Consider the following 18,022-nt stretch of genomic DNA (forward strand, 5'->3'; position numbering starts at 1 on the left):
CCAATTCCCTTCATAATAGGCTCTCAGTACCCGCACCTGGAACACTTTCATTAATATTTCTTTTTATAGTCAAAATAAACTATTTTCACTTAAAAAATACTAAAACAATGGCCTCTCCTTCCTACATAGTACTTTAGGTATCTCCTCAAATGCCACTGAGATATGTGAAAACAAAGCATTAATACCAAACTTTAATTTTCCCTGTGCCACAAATTCCGGGGTAGCCTGACACCTCAACCCACACCTACTCTCCAGTCTTTCACCTCAGCAACCTGGTCTAACAGCATCCGTTCTTGAGTCTGTCCTGCTATCCCACATGGCGGCTCTGCTGTGTCCCTCCCATTAGGTAGGCTCCCTGAGATGGGGATCACCTGGTGCCACATTCCCTTACTCCAGAGGTAGAACAACGCAGGTCAGCGAGCAGAGGAATCCAACCTATTCTACCACCAATGCCCAAGAATAAGCCAGTGGTCTGTTTATTCAGTCAACTTGCTACTTCCCTTTGGCTACCATGAGTGGGCCACAGCTTACAAGTTACTGTCACAAAGAACATTCCCCTCTTCTAGAAACTTGTATAAACTGCTGAAAATAAATCATCTAAAATTATAAATGTATCTCTTCACCATCAACCAACCTCCATTACCCAGCCATTTGGAGCATCGTCTAGGGAGAAGGCATAACATAGTAGAAAAAACACAGGGTCAGGAGTCAGGAAATGTGGTCACAGCTCTGGGTAAATGAGGTACTTAATTCTTAAGTGTCTGTTTCCTTAAAGAAAACCAGTTATTGGCTTGGATGACCAAAACCCTCTCCTAGAAATAAAATCCTGGAATCCCACTTATATGTTCAACTTTTTTTTTTTTTTTTTTTTTTTTTTAGCTCTTTTAGTAGATATTAACATTCCAAATGCTTACATTAGTACAGAAATGTAAACATTTCCATCGCCCAACACCATAAGCTAACAGCACTTTACAAATAGCATGGCTGGTAAGGTCATAGTCCAGCTCCTCTACTCGACAAAGCTGGAATGACAAGTTCACAGGTAAAATTCTGTTGTGTGAGTTCCTTAATGCATATGCCCTCAATGATGCAACACCACCCAGCGATGGGTAAAAATAAGGTTTTTCATGAGAAATACTGATTAATCAGGGAATGGTAATTATCTCTATGCACACAGTCATCTATAGCAATGACAAACGAAGGAGGCATTTGTCTGCACACACAGGGTACAATATACTTGGGCTTCACCAGGCAGGACCCTGTGCTCTAGTCCTACCACTCAGCAGACTGTTTTTATGCTGCTGGAATCTGTCCATCATGTGTCCTGTATGTGAATATGTAAGTTACTCAAGCCTGCATTCAAGCCTCTACTCAGTATTAATATCACCTATATATAGACCGACAATTCCCAAATGTGTTTCTAAAGCTCAGACTCTCCTCCAAGTTCCTGCCTCATTTTACCAAGTCTATTCTATTCCTGCTCGCTGATATTGCCCACACCCCGCAATGAACTCTGGAGGCCCATCTAAATGTTCTCCCCTGACCACAACAAGCTAAAGTGTGGCCTCCATTTGAATTTCTTCACAATACCCCATTCATTTATGTCTTAACAGTTTTTGTTAATGATTTGTAACTATATATTCTTTATCTAGCACCTTGTTTGGCACGTAGTAGGCATGTTAACAGTCACTTAATGAGAACTACCTTTGGCAAGGTTAATTACAAACATTTCCTACTGAGTAATATAAGATGCAATAAAAAAAATCAAAAATACTTTACCTTCTCAACTTTCTTCTTTTTAACAGGGGGGTCAAACCTGTCATTGACTCCAAAATACTGAGTAAGTTCCTTCAACCGGGTTTCACTTGGGGACTGTTCACTATAAAAAGATAAACAATATGTTTTGCACTACATGTACTCATTTTTACTTTTACTGTTTTTAATTGGTCACTACTACAATATTATATTACAACAACTAGTTCTTTGTTATGTTTCAGGGGTAGTTTAACTATTTGTACAAACTCTACAAATACTAACTAGAATAGACAAATATTTTCAATTCCACCTACCTTGGAGATTCTTCTTCATTCTTCAATTTACCTGAAAAGAATTCACGGTGTTAATAGCTAAGTATTTAGTTGTTATTTCAAAATTACAGTTATTAAAAATTAATGAGCTCTGTTAGTCACAGTTTAACATTAGCACTATTGACAATTAACCTGAATTAAAACAAAATACCTTTTCTGGAGCGTTTTCTTTTTTTCCTTCTGAATCTTGAAGATGAGATTTTCTGTTCAGAATGTTTTTTATGCAATTCTTGAAATTTCTACATAAAAGTAAAAACAAGCAAATATATTTTGAAGCAATACATGCACCAAAAAATAACAATAAAACTATTATTCTAGTATTTATAAACATGTATTTAAGTTCTTCTTGAGATACTATATTCTCCAAGGCTCTGTCACAACCTGAGTTTTCATACTTATTTCTAGATATTTATATATAAGTCAAACTGATGATCTGAGAGTAAAATTCAATGGCTCATAGATAACAAAAAAACAAAATTAAGATAGAAATCCCTCCTGCATCACATTAGGCAAAGTAGCTAATCTTACTAAACGAAAAACAAAACAAAAATGAAAGCAAATATCTGACTGGCCAATGGAATGACCACAGACCCACCTGGTAATAAAAGAATTCTAGGTGAATTTTTCCTACCTATTACCTCCCAAGAACATGTACATCCTGGCCATGGCAGAGATACACAGGCATGTGCAAACATAAGCTATAATAGGCACATCAGAGAAAACCTACATTCCATATATGTACGGGAACTCCAGAAGGACACTCTTCATATGCATTTACATTCGCCTCTGCTTCAGTATCTGGTCCCTCGGCAGGGAAATCTGTGCCCTCTGTTTCTGTAATGGTCCCATCTTCTTCATGTTCCTGTAAGTTAGGTCCAGAGTTCTCTATTGTGTCTTCATCTTCAGAATTCAACTCAACATCACTTTCATTTAGGCCAGGAGGTAGCAGCCCACTCCACATCTTTTCTTCTAAAGGGAAAGGGGTAAAGTTAGACCTATTTAAATAGGCGTGCTAAGAATTTTAAAACCATTAAATGACATCCCAGAGTCTAATAATTATACCTATAGTTTGGGAACAGTCCAGCTAAACTTTTTAAAAATCTATAATGGGAGAAAACAAAATTGAATGTTTCACCTGAATTTGGATGTATAAAACAGAGGACTTACTAAGGAGCAGGAAAAAAATTATTAAAAAAACAAACAAACACGTTTTTTAAGTTGTACAAGTAGTATGAGGAACGTGTGATGGTGAAAAGGATGCCCTAGATTAATATGTTATACTATTTGCTAAACTATTATTAAATGGAGTATAATCCTAACATTTTAACAAAAACATACTATATTTGGTAAACTAATATTAAAGTTCAAAATAATATTTAGCAACAGCTATACTGTCCATTTGTAAAAGGAACCATTAGCTAGTGTTAAGTTTAATAAAAATTATTTTTAAAAACTGGAGTTGTAGTCAATTTGTTCAAATTAAGATAACTGAGTACATTTTCACTATCATGGCACCATTTATTTTAGAATATTGAGCCAAATCCATTTTATTTAAAAGATGCCCTAAACAGAGAAGCTGGTTGTGCTGCTCATGATTACTATCAACCTGAAGGAATAAAATGAATAGAAATCTTTTCTGCTAAGTCTTCTACCCCGTATTGTGATTAATTAACCTAGTAACAAAACCACCACCATTAATCTCTGAGACAAAGACATCATGGGCTTTTCCATGATTCCCTAATAACTTTAAGGACCTCCTCCCAGGTCCAAAAATCAGATCTTACTTTCTGCTATACTGGTCCAGACTCATCAGCTGTTAGCTCCCAGAAACATCCTCACCAAAATATTCTCTTGACTTTTTAAGAGGAAGGATCTGACATCTAACTGCTCCAATTGTAATCCTGTGTCTACCATATACTAGGACTATATGAAAATCATTTTTAACACCTCCGTTTCTTCATCTGTAATTATAATGCATCCAGGCTTGTTCTGAGGATTAAATGAGATAAGCCATGAAAACACTGAGCAGTATTTAGGAGGTCCTAGGGGCTCAATCAATGCTCAGTTCTTTTCTGCTATTATTATTCCTGTGGCTATGTTCATTTTGACAGCATTCATTCCTAAGGTAGTTTGGAAGTTTCTCATGTTTGAAGTGCATTTGCTTATCAATTGATGCAAATCATTGACTTCCCTGATTTCCAGGAGCTGACATAAAGTTTCTATAAAAAATGTTGGTGTCTGGTTTTCTAAATAGAGCAATAAACCCAGAAACAAATGGGGCTTAAGCTTCAAGGCTCATTTGCACAAAACACTACACCTAGTTTTATATTCAGAATATGTATTCCTTCTTTTTAGAGACCCAAAATTATACAGGCTCCAGGCCCCATAAAACCTGAAGGCATCCCTACACCAGCCTGAGGATTTGGAAAGTTGGAATGGAGATCATCTTGAGAAGCTCTATAAGCACAAAGGGCATCATGTAAATTATACCAATATTAAAAAACAGTTGTCATGTTATTAATAAAAATATTTCTATTCTTCTGAAAAGCAGGGAGAGAGGAGCAATAGTAAGTTCCATCATGACTGTGATACTGGCATATAATACACCTGTAGGCTCCTTTTCCATTTCAGGATTTAAGTGTAGTAACAAATCTCAAATATAGCTTTAGCATAATTGGGCGTCTTCTATGCTTGCAACCACCATTTCTTTCCCCTATCCACAGTATCTTGTGCATGCCCACTGTGTGCCAGGCGCTCAAGATATGGGACAGCCGGGTTCCAAACAGGCAAAAATGCCTAACTTCATGAAGCCCAAATTCTACACAGGAGCCTGCAAATCGGAGCAGCCCCATGGCCAGAAGCTCTACTGTAAATCAGCCTGACATAGAATGGCAGCTAGTGACACGCTTTGGGCTCATGTTCGAAAACACCATTTTCTATTCATAGCAACGTGTCTTCCACACATTCCCAATGGTACGTTAGGCCTCCCATTATTTCTGTTTTGGCTATTCTGATTCTCTATTACTCTGGAACGTCTCTCCCGCCACACTTACCAGTGCATATTCTTTTATTTTGAAGCAGATCACTCCAAATTACCCTTTAAATTTGAAACTACTCAGCCATTCCCAGGAGACGTGGCAAACCAGAAAACTGGAAGCTTAAGGGTTTTTAGTGCACATTTTAGCCAGATCTATACAACAATCCCTGTATTAATACAAAACCTATTTAAGCCTGTAATTAAAACAATTTTAATTCAACCATTTTTGCCCCACAAAAGATGCAAATGATTCAGAAGCCATTTTTACTCTATGATTTTAAATATCACCTTCACCATCTCATACACTCTCTACTTCTAAAGTTAAGATTCTTTTCCTTCCCACAATTATTCTTTTAAAAAATTCTGTGTATTCTACACAGAACACAGCTTTAGTCCTGGGCTGACACAATTTACTATGAAAATATTTATGTATCATTCTAGTCTGAATGGTTGGGTTTTCTTTTGCCCTTGAAAACCACAGTCACTATTTATTTAGCACAGTGGGCAGATCGCAATGCATCAAGAACATGACACAGTTCAGCAATTCCTAATCTAAGGTTTTTATAAAGTTTTATGAAGATAGTAATGGAGGTCTCTAAGCTAATTTCAATATTCAAAGCCCAACACTTTCCCCCTCAAACAATATCAGCCACATCTACATGAGGAGACTTAAAATCAATGAAGCATTATTCACTATATTCATTGATCAAAGGGTCTGATTGGTAGCTACAGACCTGATTTTCATATACACACACGCACACACACACACTAATGAATACACGTTAATAGACACAATCTTTCAAAACATGGCAACCAGAGAGATAGCAAATTATAATAAAAGGCATTTGGGGTTGTGAAAGGATGGGGGACAGCTGGTACGGGAGGAAAAGACTTGGTTCTGAATGTTGAAGCCAGGTTCCTAGTTCTAAGGAACATAATTGTGGGCAAGACACTGCATTTTGCCTGGTCTCCATTTTTAAGCTAGAAAATGAAAGTCTGATCAGATGACCCCTGAGATGTCTTGCAACTTTCAAATGTTTCTTTATGGGTCTTAATATTGTATGTACCCAAATCCTCGGTCACCTCACTCTTTGCTGCAGTACTCCATCCGCTTCCAGGGAGATGCAATAGTGATGAGGCCCCTCTGCCCTAGGAGAGACCGCCCTCTCCTCGCCCTAGCTGTCACAGCCAACATTGAGTTTTCAGTTAGTTGCACTTCACACAGGGCATCAAAGAGAAGAAAACACATTATGACAGAAGAAACAGAACCAGGACAAGGAAACAGAGCAGGTCATTGCTATTTATTATACAAACGATGTGACAAGTACTGATTTACCACTAATCTCACAGCCGTCCACCCATGAGGAATTACTACGTTTTACAAATACATAACTGACTTGGGTAATGCACCATTATCCACTTATTTTACAAAAATGGAACTCATGACTTCAAATTATAAACTTTTAGAGGACAAAGATTTGGAAGAATGAGTCAAGCCATTAATCCTAGACTTGCTAAAATTTGATTAAGAAATCCCCGCCCCCACTGTTAAATACAGAAAACTACGTAAGATGCTACACTAAACTGCATATATCAAAAGTCACATTCTGATAATACTGTCACATTTGTGGCTGACCAGGCGGCCGCCTAAAACCAAAACCCAAAAGATACGATCCAAGCAGTTTAAGGAGTAAATGTCTCTTAGCTCCTGTTCTGCTATTCTAGAATTTCAATGCCTTTTTCACCAAATAATAGTTTTACTTACCACATTTTTGTATTCAATTAGAAATAACCACAGGAATCTGAACCTTGTCTGATATAAATTATCCTTACTGTATAGTCACCCCCACACATACACCCCTATCTGAAGAGAGTGTTAAATAATTTAAATAATAATCAGGCTCGGAATAAGTTACTTAACTAAAATACCTCAAACATGTGTCCTCAATACTATAAACAATAAAGAATTTTTAAAATGTATCATCCACCTTAATGTAAACATCATGTTTACTTTCATGAAAATAAACGTGCTCCCTCTTCTCAAAAAGGCAGGAAGTACAAGTGCATCACGGGCCTGCCTTCGCATGTAAGCACCAACCCCAACACCCAGATACACACACGATGGATGTGTTCGGCAGGATGCTGCAGGCATCCGTATGTTTTCATTCAAGAGGGCGTCTGTTTAGCTCGGCCGTGGAACACACACTTCCTGAGACCCGAGAAAGACGCGCCGTGAACCAGCCACACACCGAGGAGAGGCTGAGCAAATACTTACGTTCAGGACAGACTGCGGGAGGGTGGCTCCAGCCAGGGACCCCCTTCCTGCTGCGCCGCCCGGCCCGGAACTGGCGGGCGCCCTGGGGGCAGGTCACTCCGGTCCCCCCGGGGCGCCCGGCACAGCACTAGGCGCCGAAGGTTCCGGCACCGGAGGTCTAGCGGGCGGACACCCCATTCACTGCATCTCCTTCTCGGGACACAGCAATCGTCCACGGAAGCCTGGTTCCCGGCCTAAAGCCTCTCCCCCTCTCACCTTGGCCGGGCAGGGCCGGAGAAGGCGCTGCGACGCCCCTGCCGGCACCTCGGAGGCCAGGCCCGCGGGAGGGGCGGCTCGGGAGAAAGGCTGTGAGGCCCCTCCACGGCCCCCTCACTCCCCGGACCCGGCGCTCCTCCCCGCCTCCCGCCGGAGCCCGAGCAGCCGGGGAATCAGCCCCACCGGTGGCTCCACTCACCGGTCCGGAGCCGGCCGCCCGGCAGCCATCTTAAGACCTCGCAGCATCGCGCCTCCTCATTGGCTCTGGCCGCTCAGCCAATGGGCGGCGGCCGTCCTGGCCTGGCCGTCGCCGTGGCAACCGGCCGCGCTCAGCCCCGCGGTTACACCCCCTGAATGGAGCGAGGGGCTTGTTGGTTTCTTTCCACTTTTCTCTCCGCCGTGTTCCCTCTTCTGGTCCATCTCCAGGCTTTGTTGTTTCGCCATCCCCGGCCGCGCGCCGGGGCCGGCTTAGGCTTTGACCCGGGTTCGTCCCCAAGGAGAGAGAATCGCTGCAGGCGCTCTCTACACCCTTCTGGGGACGTTTCTATTAGTTCCCCCTTTTTCTCCCTCTGCCTTTTTTCCCCCTCTCTGCACGAACTTTTTAAAAAAATTTTCTTTATTGATTATGGTATCACATAATTGTCCTCAGCCCCCCATTCTCACCCCAAACGCCTCCCCACGTATGCCCCCCACCCCCACCCCCGTTGTCCGTGACCACTGTTAGGCTCATGTGCATGCACACAAGTCCTTTGGTTGATCTCTCCCCGCCCCTCCCCTGCCTTCCCTCTGAGGTTTGATGGTCTGATCGATGCTTCCCGGTCACCGGGTCTGTTTTTGTTCTTCAGTTTATGTTGTTCATTATTCCCCCTAGATGCGTGAGGTCATGCGATCCAAGAAATAAATACACTTCTATCTGCACGAACTGGTGAAGCAGGCTTCCTTCCCGCCTCTGTTTCGGAGGAAACGGTCCGCCTCCTGCTTGCGGGGAGCTTACCGTCTGGTGCTCCACCGCCCAGGCTGCCTCCCCAGCCTCCTGCGTGGTCTTGGCCCAAAGCTTCTGGAACTTGTCCTCGGCAGCCACTGCTGTGGGCCCCGGGGAGGGGCTGGAGGGGCTAGGAAATAATCAAGAGGGAAAAAAACCGCGCCACGAAGAAGAGAAAACAGTAATGGATCGTGATGGGAGTGGGGCCACTTTAGAAGGGCTTCCTTTTTCTGAATCTGTTCAGTAATAGTGATAAGAAGACTAAGAATATTCCCTGTGTTCTGAGTGTTGTCACGTTCGTGTAAGAAAATGCACACAAAGACCTTAACCAATTGCCTGGCCCACAGTAATTCTGTCTTAGCGTCACCAGTCATGCCTTCCTTTGGAACATTGTAAAAATGTATGAGAACGTTGCCTGGCATTCAATAATATACCACGATTCAGTATGAATAGATCTTTAAAGTTACTACCTAACTATCCATCCACTGGCTCACCCCCGGTGCCTTCCAGAAGATGTGCCGGGTCTGTGGAGTCACCTTCTATAACCCCGGAATCAGTGGAGCCTGGATTGACAAGCTTGGGTGGCTAAGGTCCGTGCACCATGCTCCCATCCTCTGATTCTGGAATAGAAGCTATTTACAGATCCGTATGAGACTACCCTGGCTAATGGTGTCCAGCTTCTCTGAGGAGTTTTCCCTGAATCCAAAACCTTCCAGAATTAGGGATGTGTGAAAGCTCTGAGGTGGCTCTGGTATTAGGCCTCTTGCTTGGTATATTAGTCAGCTGGGGCACAGACTGGGCGACTTAAGCAGCAGACATTTATTTCTCTCGGTTCTGAAGGTTGGGAAGTCCAAGGTCAAGATGCCTGCAAAGTGGGTTTCCTTCCGAGTCCTGTCTCCTGGCTTGTGGAGCAGGAGACAGGACTTGCTGTGTGCTCACATGATCTCTTGTTCATACATGTTTGGAAAGAGAGAGAAAAAAGGAGGGGAGGTAGGAGGAGAGGGAAAGACAAGGGAAAGAAGAGAAGGGAAGGGGGAGAGAAGAGGGATAGGGAAGAGGGGTGGGAGGGAAAAGGGAGGAGGGGAGAGAGAAAGGAGGAGGGGAAGAGAGAAGGAGGAGGGAAGGGAAAATGGAGGAGGGGAGGGGAGGGGAGGGAAGGGGAGGGAAAGGAAAGGAAAGGAACTCCAGGGCTATCTCTACCACCTATACCTTCTGGTGAGGAGACTAATCCTATGAGGGCCCCACCCTTATGGCCTCACATAACCTTAATGTATGATTCCCCAACTCCAAATATAGCCACACTGGGTGGTTAGGGTTTCCACATATGAATTTTATTGTTACACAAACATTCTGCCCATAAAAATGCCAACGGGGGAAGAGTGGCCGGAATGGAGAAAGAGCACAGAGGGAAGAAGACATGGAGTAGAAAAAAAAGTAATGTTGGCCTGTTTAAGAACCATCTAGAATGTTTCCACATAAATTCCATCCAAGTATAATAGGTTTTTTTAGTACATATAAATGTGCAAAATAGAGGTGGGAGGGGATATAAGCACTCAAAACCCCTACAAACTCCGGATTTCACATCAAGGTTCCAGTCCTACTCCAAAATAGGTGTTTTAAATTTTTCTCTATTAATTTGAGAATTTTCAAATATCTGATTGCTTATTCTGTGGCATTATTGGATTCCTGTAATAAATGTAAATAGCTCAAACTTTCCTTCTGGCTCAGCGCATTATCATTTTGCCAGTTTTCTGAGGGAACTGTCAGTCATTTGATTTATTTTAATCAATAAATTTACCTTCCCTCCAGCAAATTCCTGCCCTGGAAATCTGCCAAGCCATGCATTTTTGTGAATGAAATACTTGTATTTGGTGAGATTTCCACGAAACATAGAATTATTGAATACCTTTTTACTAAATCATACTGAATGCGACGCTGCTAGTGAATTGAACTTGAATTGTGTTGCATCTGGCACTGATTTCAAACATGTTCGTTTCACTTAAATTATCAAACATACCTTAAAAATCATAAAGCAGTTTTTCTTTGCCAAGAAATATTATAGCTTCTGAATAGTTTTTCCTTATATTTCTTAGTGTGGAGATTACAAGTCACACTCATGTTATAAAAGATTAATTGTCGAGGTCTTTTCTGGTGGCTGCTAAAATCTCTGATTGATGAGAATTTTGCCAAGCATAATGAAATCCCTTAACTATCCCTCAGTTGGAAAAAGTGAATACGACCTTGTTGAATATATAATAAATGTGTTTCTTGCTGAAACTGAGAAAGAGAATGAATTAATTTCCGTCTGTACAAAAACACCTTATTCTCTGCATTGAAGAAAACACAGTGTAGTAGTGACTTACACAAAAGAACAGAAGAAAGGGGGTCTGGATTTCAGGAATGGTGTGACAATGTCTCTTCTGGGTCTATTTCTTAAATTTGCAAAGCGTAGCCGCTATAAGCAATGTTAGTCTTAGAGGAATGTGTTCAACAACTAGCACTGACATCAAAGAGAGTTAACATTTGAAGAAACGACATTCCTATATGTTGCCAAAGAAGAGCAGTTTTTTAATTGGTCATGTCCAGTGCTTTCAAAATCTTCTGGTCCAATGGGTGTACGTACAAAATACTTGGGTATTTTGCATCTAATATAAAATCTTATGCAGTAATTACTGTTGTGTCTATTTTACATATAGGAAATTAAGGCTTCAAGAGTTCAAGGGGGAAACTTGCCTAAGGTCACACAGCTAAGTCACACGCAGGACCAGACTCTCCACCTCACGCTCTTTCCACTGTCGCCCACTGCCGTACTTTTTAAGATCAAGTTCCCAGCACAGTATAGTCAGTAAAGTATGAACATTAAGATCACCCAATGGGACCTCACTGGTTTGGCTCAGTAGATAGAATGTTGGCCTGCGGACTGAAGGGTCCCAAGTTCAATTCCGGTCAAGGGCATGTACCTTGGTTGTGGGCACATCCCAAGTAGGGGCTGTGCAGGAGGCAGCTGATCGATGTTTTCTAACTCTCTCCCCTCTCCTTTCCTCTCTATAAAATAATAATAACAATAATAATAATAATAATATATTTTTAAAATAATGTTTTTAAAAAAAGATTACCCAGTGGGAGCTCAGGAAAAGAGCAGCCTCAGAGCAAAATGTGCCCTCCCTCTCCACCCTCAGTACCTGGTGAGTGATCCAATCCTATCAGAGGAACCTCTTCAGTCATTCCTGCTCTGATACATTGAAATCTATGTTGGTTTCCCTTTTCCTGGCCTTCCACAGCAGCCCAGAGCCTGATTCATCTTTCTCAATAAAGGAAGACGTGTAAAGCTTTTAACATAGAGCCGAGCCTGGCACTTATTGACTAAAGGTCAATAAATATTATCAATAGTTTCCTTATACATAAAAACTAAGGGGTGTATGTGTGTGTGTGTTGGGGAAAAGAAATTGAACATGCAGAGCACAGAGGATTTGGGGGGGCAGGGAAAATACTCGGCATAGTAACCGTAATGATAGATTCATATCAACATGGGTTTTTTTTTTTCCAAGCTCAAAGAATATACAACACCAAAAGTGAACCCAAAGGTAAACAATGGACTTTGGGTGATTATGATGGTCATTGTGGGTTCATAAATTATAACAAGTGTACCACTCTGTCGAGAGAGAGCGATGTGTGGGGACAGTAAATGTATGGAAAATCTCTACCATCTCCATTTTGCTGTGAACCTAAAACTGCTCTAAAAATAAAGTCTTTTTAAAAATCATAAAAACAATTCATTTCATGGGAAAATTATGTGAAACACAAAATGTAGTATCCATAAATAAAGTTCTATTGGAGCTTACAGGAAAGAAAAAAAAACACTGAGGAGTACATAAATGTTGATAGGTTATCAGATTAATGTGTCAATAACTTTGTGGTCCTTACCATGTGCCCAGTGCTCAGCACTCTGCTAAGCTTTCAGGAGAATACACGGAAGGTTTATGAACTGGCCTACCAAGAGTTTTGTACTCTGAGATTTGTAATTGGTTGCAAATGGTACATTTTATACTGTAAGTACTAACATTGTGAGGACCATGATGAAAGCACAAGTATAGATCCTAAGAAGGAAAAGCGAGCTAGATGGCAGTCAGCATGAGCTAGTTCCTTTGCCTGGACTAACTTTCTCTTTTATACCCATGAATTTGGTTTCATCCTTCAAAACCTAGATCAAATCTTACTCCCGAGCTAAACCTTTCCTGATTGATGAAGTTCTTCTCTATGCTTTCGTGTCAGTTGACACAGGACCATGGGGCTCTGTTCATTTATTTCAAGTTTCTTTCTCTGTTCTTCAGATGATGTCATCTTTAGATTCTCTCACTCCTTTTTGCCATATCCATGCTATTGTTGAGGCATGCCGTAAATTTTTTATGTTATGCATTTTGTTTTTCAGTTCTATAATTTCTATTGAGTTCTATTTTATAGTTTATGTCTCTTGTCTGAAATTTCCTATGTTTTCATGATATTTTCCTTTTAATCCTTAAACATAACTATTTTTAAATCCTTATCTTTGACTTCAACATTGAGGTTATCTCAGGTTTAGTCTCCAATGATTTTTTTTCCCCCTCTTGAAAGGATTCATGTTTTCCTGTTACTTTCTATGACAAGAAATTTTGGATTTCATCCTGGAAATTGTGAATAATATATTATAAAAACTCAAGATTCTATTATATTTCTCCAACGAACATTCACTCCATTTTAAAGCAGGCAGTTAATTGGCCGAGCCCAAATTGTAAGCTCTGTCTCCCTGTGATGAGGGCAACACAAATCTTAAAGTTTAGTTATTTTAGCATTAGCTGGGCTGCTTGCTATCTGTTCTTCACTGTCATCCAGACATTAGGGCATAGTTGATATACAGAAGTTTTTTATCCTCATTTTGTATATGAGAGAGAGAATAAAAACAAGGAAAGGAACCAGATCTTCCCTATGGCATTCAATAATTCTACAACTAAAATATTCCTAACCACCAAACACTTGGATCTAAGTCACAGCATTTAATGGTCACTGGGAATATTTTTGCCACAGTATGTCCAGTCAACATGAAGATAACCCTGGGAATGAAAACACAGGAAGTTCTGTTAGCCAGCTCAGTGCATTGTGAGTAAAAGACAGGCTGAGATTGCCAGGCAGAGAGCTTCACAGGGAAGGAAGAGGAGGAGGCCACAGGACACCTAGGAGGAAGGGGCGGGGCCAGGCTGGGAAGAGGGGAGGAGACCCTCTTGAGGGTAGTTGAGGCACAGAAAACCAGCTTCTCACTTCTGTGGTCTTGGTCTTGCTAGAACCAAACCTGCATTTGAAAGCCATAATGTAGATGAGACAATTAGGTGAACACACTGTGTGGCCAGAGTAGATGCTGACATTAAAGTATATTTGGTTTTTACTCACTAAAGAACACATTGTACTTGGTGTGAGATTAGATGTTAAGAGCTGTACATCGGGCTCTGCCAAATATTAACTCAGGTTAACTGCAGGTAATGGTTTCAGATTTCAAATGATGTATTAAATTGTTCCTCTGGGTTGCTGTTCCTCCAATATTATACGGCATCCTAACTGCCTGGGTGTGTAATGCCGAGAGTACCCCGTGGCTAAGAGAGTACTCTCGGCAGAGTGGGGAAGGTCTCAGGTTGGGTCTTAGGCACACCATGTCCACATGTAATACTGAATTAAGTTAATATGTGGAGCCCTAGCTTGTTTGGCTCAGTGAACAGAGCATCAGCCTGTGGACTAAAGGGTCCCAGGTTCAATTCTTGTCAGGGTACATGCCCTGGTTGCAGGCTTGGTCTCTACTGGGGGGCCTGCAGGAGGCAGCCAATCAATGATTCTCTCTCATCATTGATGTTTCTATCTCTCCCTTTCTCTCTGAAATCAATAAAAAATAAAAATTTTAAGTTAATATGTGGGTACTTTCTTATTGATAAACTGAAAAACCTTATTGCCAAGAAATAGTTTTGACTTTTAATCAGAAGATTCTATAGTTAAGATGTGTTTTCTTTTAGAATTAAAACTTATTTTTACTTATTCTGTGAGACTACAGAAAAAAACTGAGATATATACACTGAATGAAAAAAAAAAAGTAGACTATTATAAACTCTCCTGAAGCAAAATGTAAACAGCCTTTTTAAGTAATAAGTAATTAAGGGACCTCAAAATAAAATAATGTATGTAGCTCTGAATTTCTACCCAAAAAGATTTCCAAAGATTTATCTTGGGAAATTATCTGTCTTTAAGGGCAAACACTGAAAGCACAACCGAGTCATAAGTGATGAGTAAAGGGCAAGAATTAAAATGAAGAGCGCTTTGTTCTAGGAGTCACAGAGGCTTACGGTAGGTGATAATGTTCTCTTCCCAGGCAGGTTGCTCAACCTCCCAGAGGTTAGCTGATCTCTGCGAAGCAGGAGTAAGAGCACCTGCTCTGCCTGCTTTCACGGTGACTGAAGATCAAGGGCAGAGGCAGCAATGGACGGGAGTGAAGCAGCACCGTGTCACTGGGACACTCGCGCAGAGAAGGTGCCACTCTGGCAGAGAAGGGACGGTGGAGTCTGGCACAAGGACCCGCCTTCCGACTGCATCTGGCACCCTTGCACCTCGCTGTGCTGCTGAATGAAAGGTTATTCTGGAAGGTGGTAGGTACAGAGTCCACGAGAGCGAAAGCTGGATGAGAACTTGCTCGAATGTTCTCCTGAGGGAAGAGGGGTGGAAGGAGCAAAGGGCTCTCAGCGCCTGAAACTCTAGGTGTCATCGACTTTAGGGGAAGACAGCAAATAACATTCCTAAAATGGGTTAAGTGGGTGACTTAAGGGTAAATGAGGCAGGCACCCTTTCCTAGAGCCCCTAGTGGGAATGGGTTAAAGAGGGGATATAAGCAGAAAACTAATTTATGGAAAGAGGTACTAGACACTAGCCAAGGCTATGACTGAGTGGTAGGACTATTGGTGAGAATATGTGTGATTTTTCTTCCTTTTGTCTATCTAGACTTTCTGATTCTTCCATAATGAGAATGTATTATTTTCGCAATAAAAATGTTTTCTATAAACAGTACATACAGATTTTAAATTTTGCATTATATGTGAAAAAGAGAACCCAATTATTTTTTTCAGTTGCTAGGGACATTGTTTTCCAGGTAACTTTTTCTAGGATGGAAAATGTGCTTTTTTTAAAAAAAAATATATTATATATACATATCTTACCATTGTAAAATGTGCTTCTTGATCATCACTGATTGCTTATGGTAGCCAGTCCTTGGACTCTCACGGGGTCGATGCCCTGGCCCGTTCTGCTAAGAAGGGACTGGTTGTGTGAAGGGATGTGGCACAAGAATCCTTAGGGATACAGGCCACAGAGCTAACCAAGGGCCCCAAGGAAAGCGAGTCTTGCCTACCAGCTAGGCGTTCTCTCCCCTCAGGCCAGAGACCTGAGGGCACATGACCTAGGAATGTGCATCCCAAGATAATACTACTTTCAGAGAACTCTACTTAGAGGTAAGTAACTCTCCTTTATAGGAGGTATCTTTGTGTGGCAGACTGTTTATGGGAGCAATTTGAATTGAACTTTAAATGAAAAAGGCATATCTCTGTAAGTGGTAATAATTTTAGTCATCTCGCTGTGGCTAGGGGTTGTGGAATTCATTAGCACAGATTAACATATAAAGTGGGTGAGATATCTAATAGCAAACGGAGAGGTTTAGGGGCCTTAATTCATCACTGAATGAACAGCGTGTACAGTATTAGGGACTATGAAATTTTTAATTTACACAAAGTGTCCAAGAATATAGGGAATAAATTTAAACCCAAAACAGATAATGGAGCTATGCCCTGCCTGGCTGGCAAGTTGAATTGTTTTTACACTGAGTGAAGAAAGCTAATTATCCCAAGCACAAGGAGACTGCTAAAAATAATAAGATTATAAGGAATAATTTGCTGATATAATTACAACAAAATTGGGTACACACAATCGTCAGATACATGTATTGCTTGACCTGGGTGAGAAAGTGAAATAAATCCTTCTTCTATAGCCTTCGTAAATTTGTTTTTATCATCTCCAAGTGGATGTTTGCACAGGCAGCGCAATTTGCATGTGTAATGTGGCTGTACAAATTGACAACAAGTAAATTATTCAAGGAAATAGGCCGGTCGCGGGTCTGAACTATCTCGCAAAGCCTATTCATTTTGAAGAATCACTGAGACGTGAAGCTCATACATCAACCGTTTTCTGACAATCCTCAGACTTATTGTCTCCTAAAATGTCATTATGGCTATTATTTATGAAGCTAATTCATTTATTAATATATATTTAACTCTGACTTGTCATGCACCTCAGCAGACATCCTGTGCACTGCATAATTTTGAATAGATGAAAGACTTTTGCATGCTTTCATGATTACTGTAAGCTGCTATAGGTTTATAGAATGCAGCTTTATTATCTACTTGCATTAATACCTTTTTATAAGGTTTCTTTTTGCTTAAGGCCATCAAATATAAATGGCAAATGACATATTCAAAAGATTGTATGGAATAAGATTTTCCAAGAGTTTGTTGAATTTTAGAACAAAATGGCTTATCTGTCAGTTAAGGCCTAATTCGCCTAAAAAGATGGGTATATGCCAATTATGCTGAATTTCCTGCAAAATACAGGCTGCAGTTCTTCCAGGAAAAGGCAAAGGTGCATGATTCATCGAGCTCTTTCTTCTCTGAAAAGGCAGCCTATCTTTTTATGTGCCGTTTGGACAACAATTCGCAAGGAAGTTGCATTTTAGGTGTTCGTCATTTGTGCTGTTTACATCGTCTTTCCTCAATAAATAGCTGCTGCATGAATGAGTGTAAAGATGAATGACCTCCAGGTTTTCTGATAAGCCACAAACAGAATCAGGAGAAATAGCCCTGGCCTAGAGTACTATTTCACACATTTCTGCTTTAGCACTTCCAATCTCTAGAGAAGGTTCTGTGACTCCCACTATGATTTAGAATAAACTATATATATGCAATCAAAATACACAACATGTCATTTGTATTGTGTGCATAAGAATAATATCATTACTGGACATGGACTGCTACTTCTGATTGTCACTGCCTAAAGTCTGCTTTCTAGCATCTTCCACCAATGTGACTATGGCTACTGTGTGTGTGTGTGTGTGTGTGTGTGTGTGTGTGTGTGTGTGAGAGAGAGAGAGAGAGAGAGAGAGAGAGAGAGAGAGAGAGAGAGAGAGAGAGAGAGAGAGAGAGAGAGAGATAACTGGAGACTGAAAAGGAGAAACAATACACTTGCTTAAGATACTCTGCTCTGAGAGTGCTTCATGCTAATCATTTAAGCCGTCACCATTTTGCTAAGCGAATGTTTCTGCATGTGGGTCAGTG

The 18,022-nt window shown here is 40.9% G+C and overlaps 1 protein-coding gene across 6 annotated transcripts in view; it reads right to left on the reverse strand.

Annotated features, from left to right (window-relative positions):
* Positions 1 to 17,778, reverse strand: part of FAM204A (family with sequence similarity 204 member A) — a 31,957-nt gene extending 14,179 nt beyond the window's left edge. The window contains exons 1-6 of one of the 6 annotated variants that reach the window (XM_036439197.1): positions 17,767 to 17,778; positions 15,798 to 15,802; positions 2,815 to 3,056; positions 2,239 to 2,326; positions 2,074 to 2,100; positions 1,780 to 1,883 (exon numbers count right to left, since the gene is read on the reverse strand). In XM_036439197.1, the coding sequence (XP_036295090.1) occupies positions 1,780 to 1,883; positions 2,074 to 2,100; positions 2,239 to 2,326; positions 2,815 to 3,048 (453 nt within the window). In that variant the 5' untranslated portion in view covers positions 3,049 to 3,056; positions 15,798 to 15,802; positions 17,767 to 17,778. Of the gene's footprint in view, positions 1 to 1,779; positions 1,884 to 2,069; positions 2,101 to 2,238; positions 2,327 to 2,814; positions 3,057 to 5,183; positions 5,292 to 6,207; positions 6,486 to 7,399; positions 7,585 to 7,853; positions 7,999 to 15,797; positions 15,803 to 17,766 lie in introns of those variants that run through there. The other 5 variants (XM_036439195.2, XM_036439194.2, XM_045582141.1 and 2 more) reach the window with 5 other exon arrangements.
* Positions 17,779 to 18,022: the final 244 nt, after the last annotated feature.

Source organism: Pipistrellus kuhlii, unplaced genomic scaffold (genome assembly GCF_014108245.1).
Source record: "Pipistrellus kuhlii isolate mPipKuh1 unplaced genomic scaffold, mPipKuh1.p scaffold_m20_p_15, whole genome shotgun sequence".
Lineage (NCBI taxonomy): Eukaryota > Metazoa > Chordata > Mammalia > Chiroptera > Vespertilionidae > Pipistrellus > Pipistrellus kuhlii.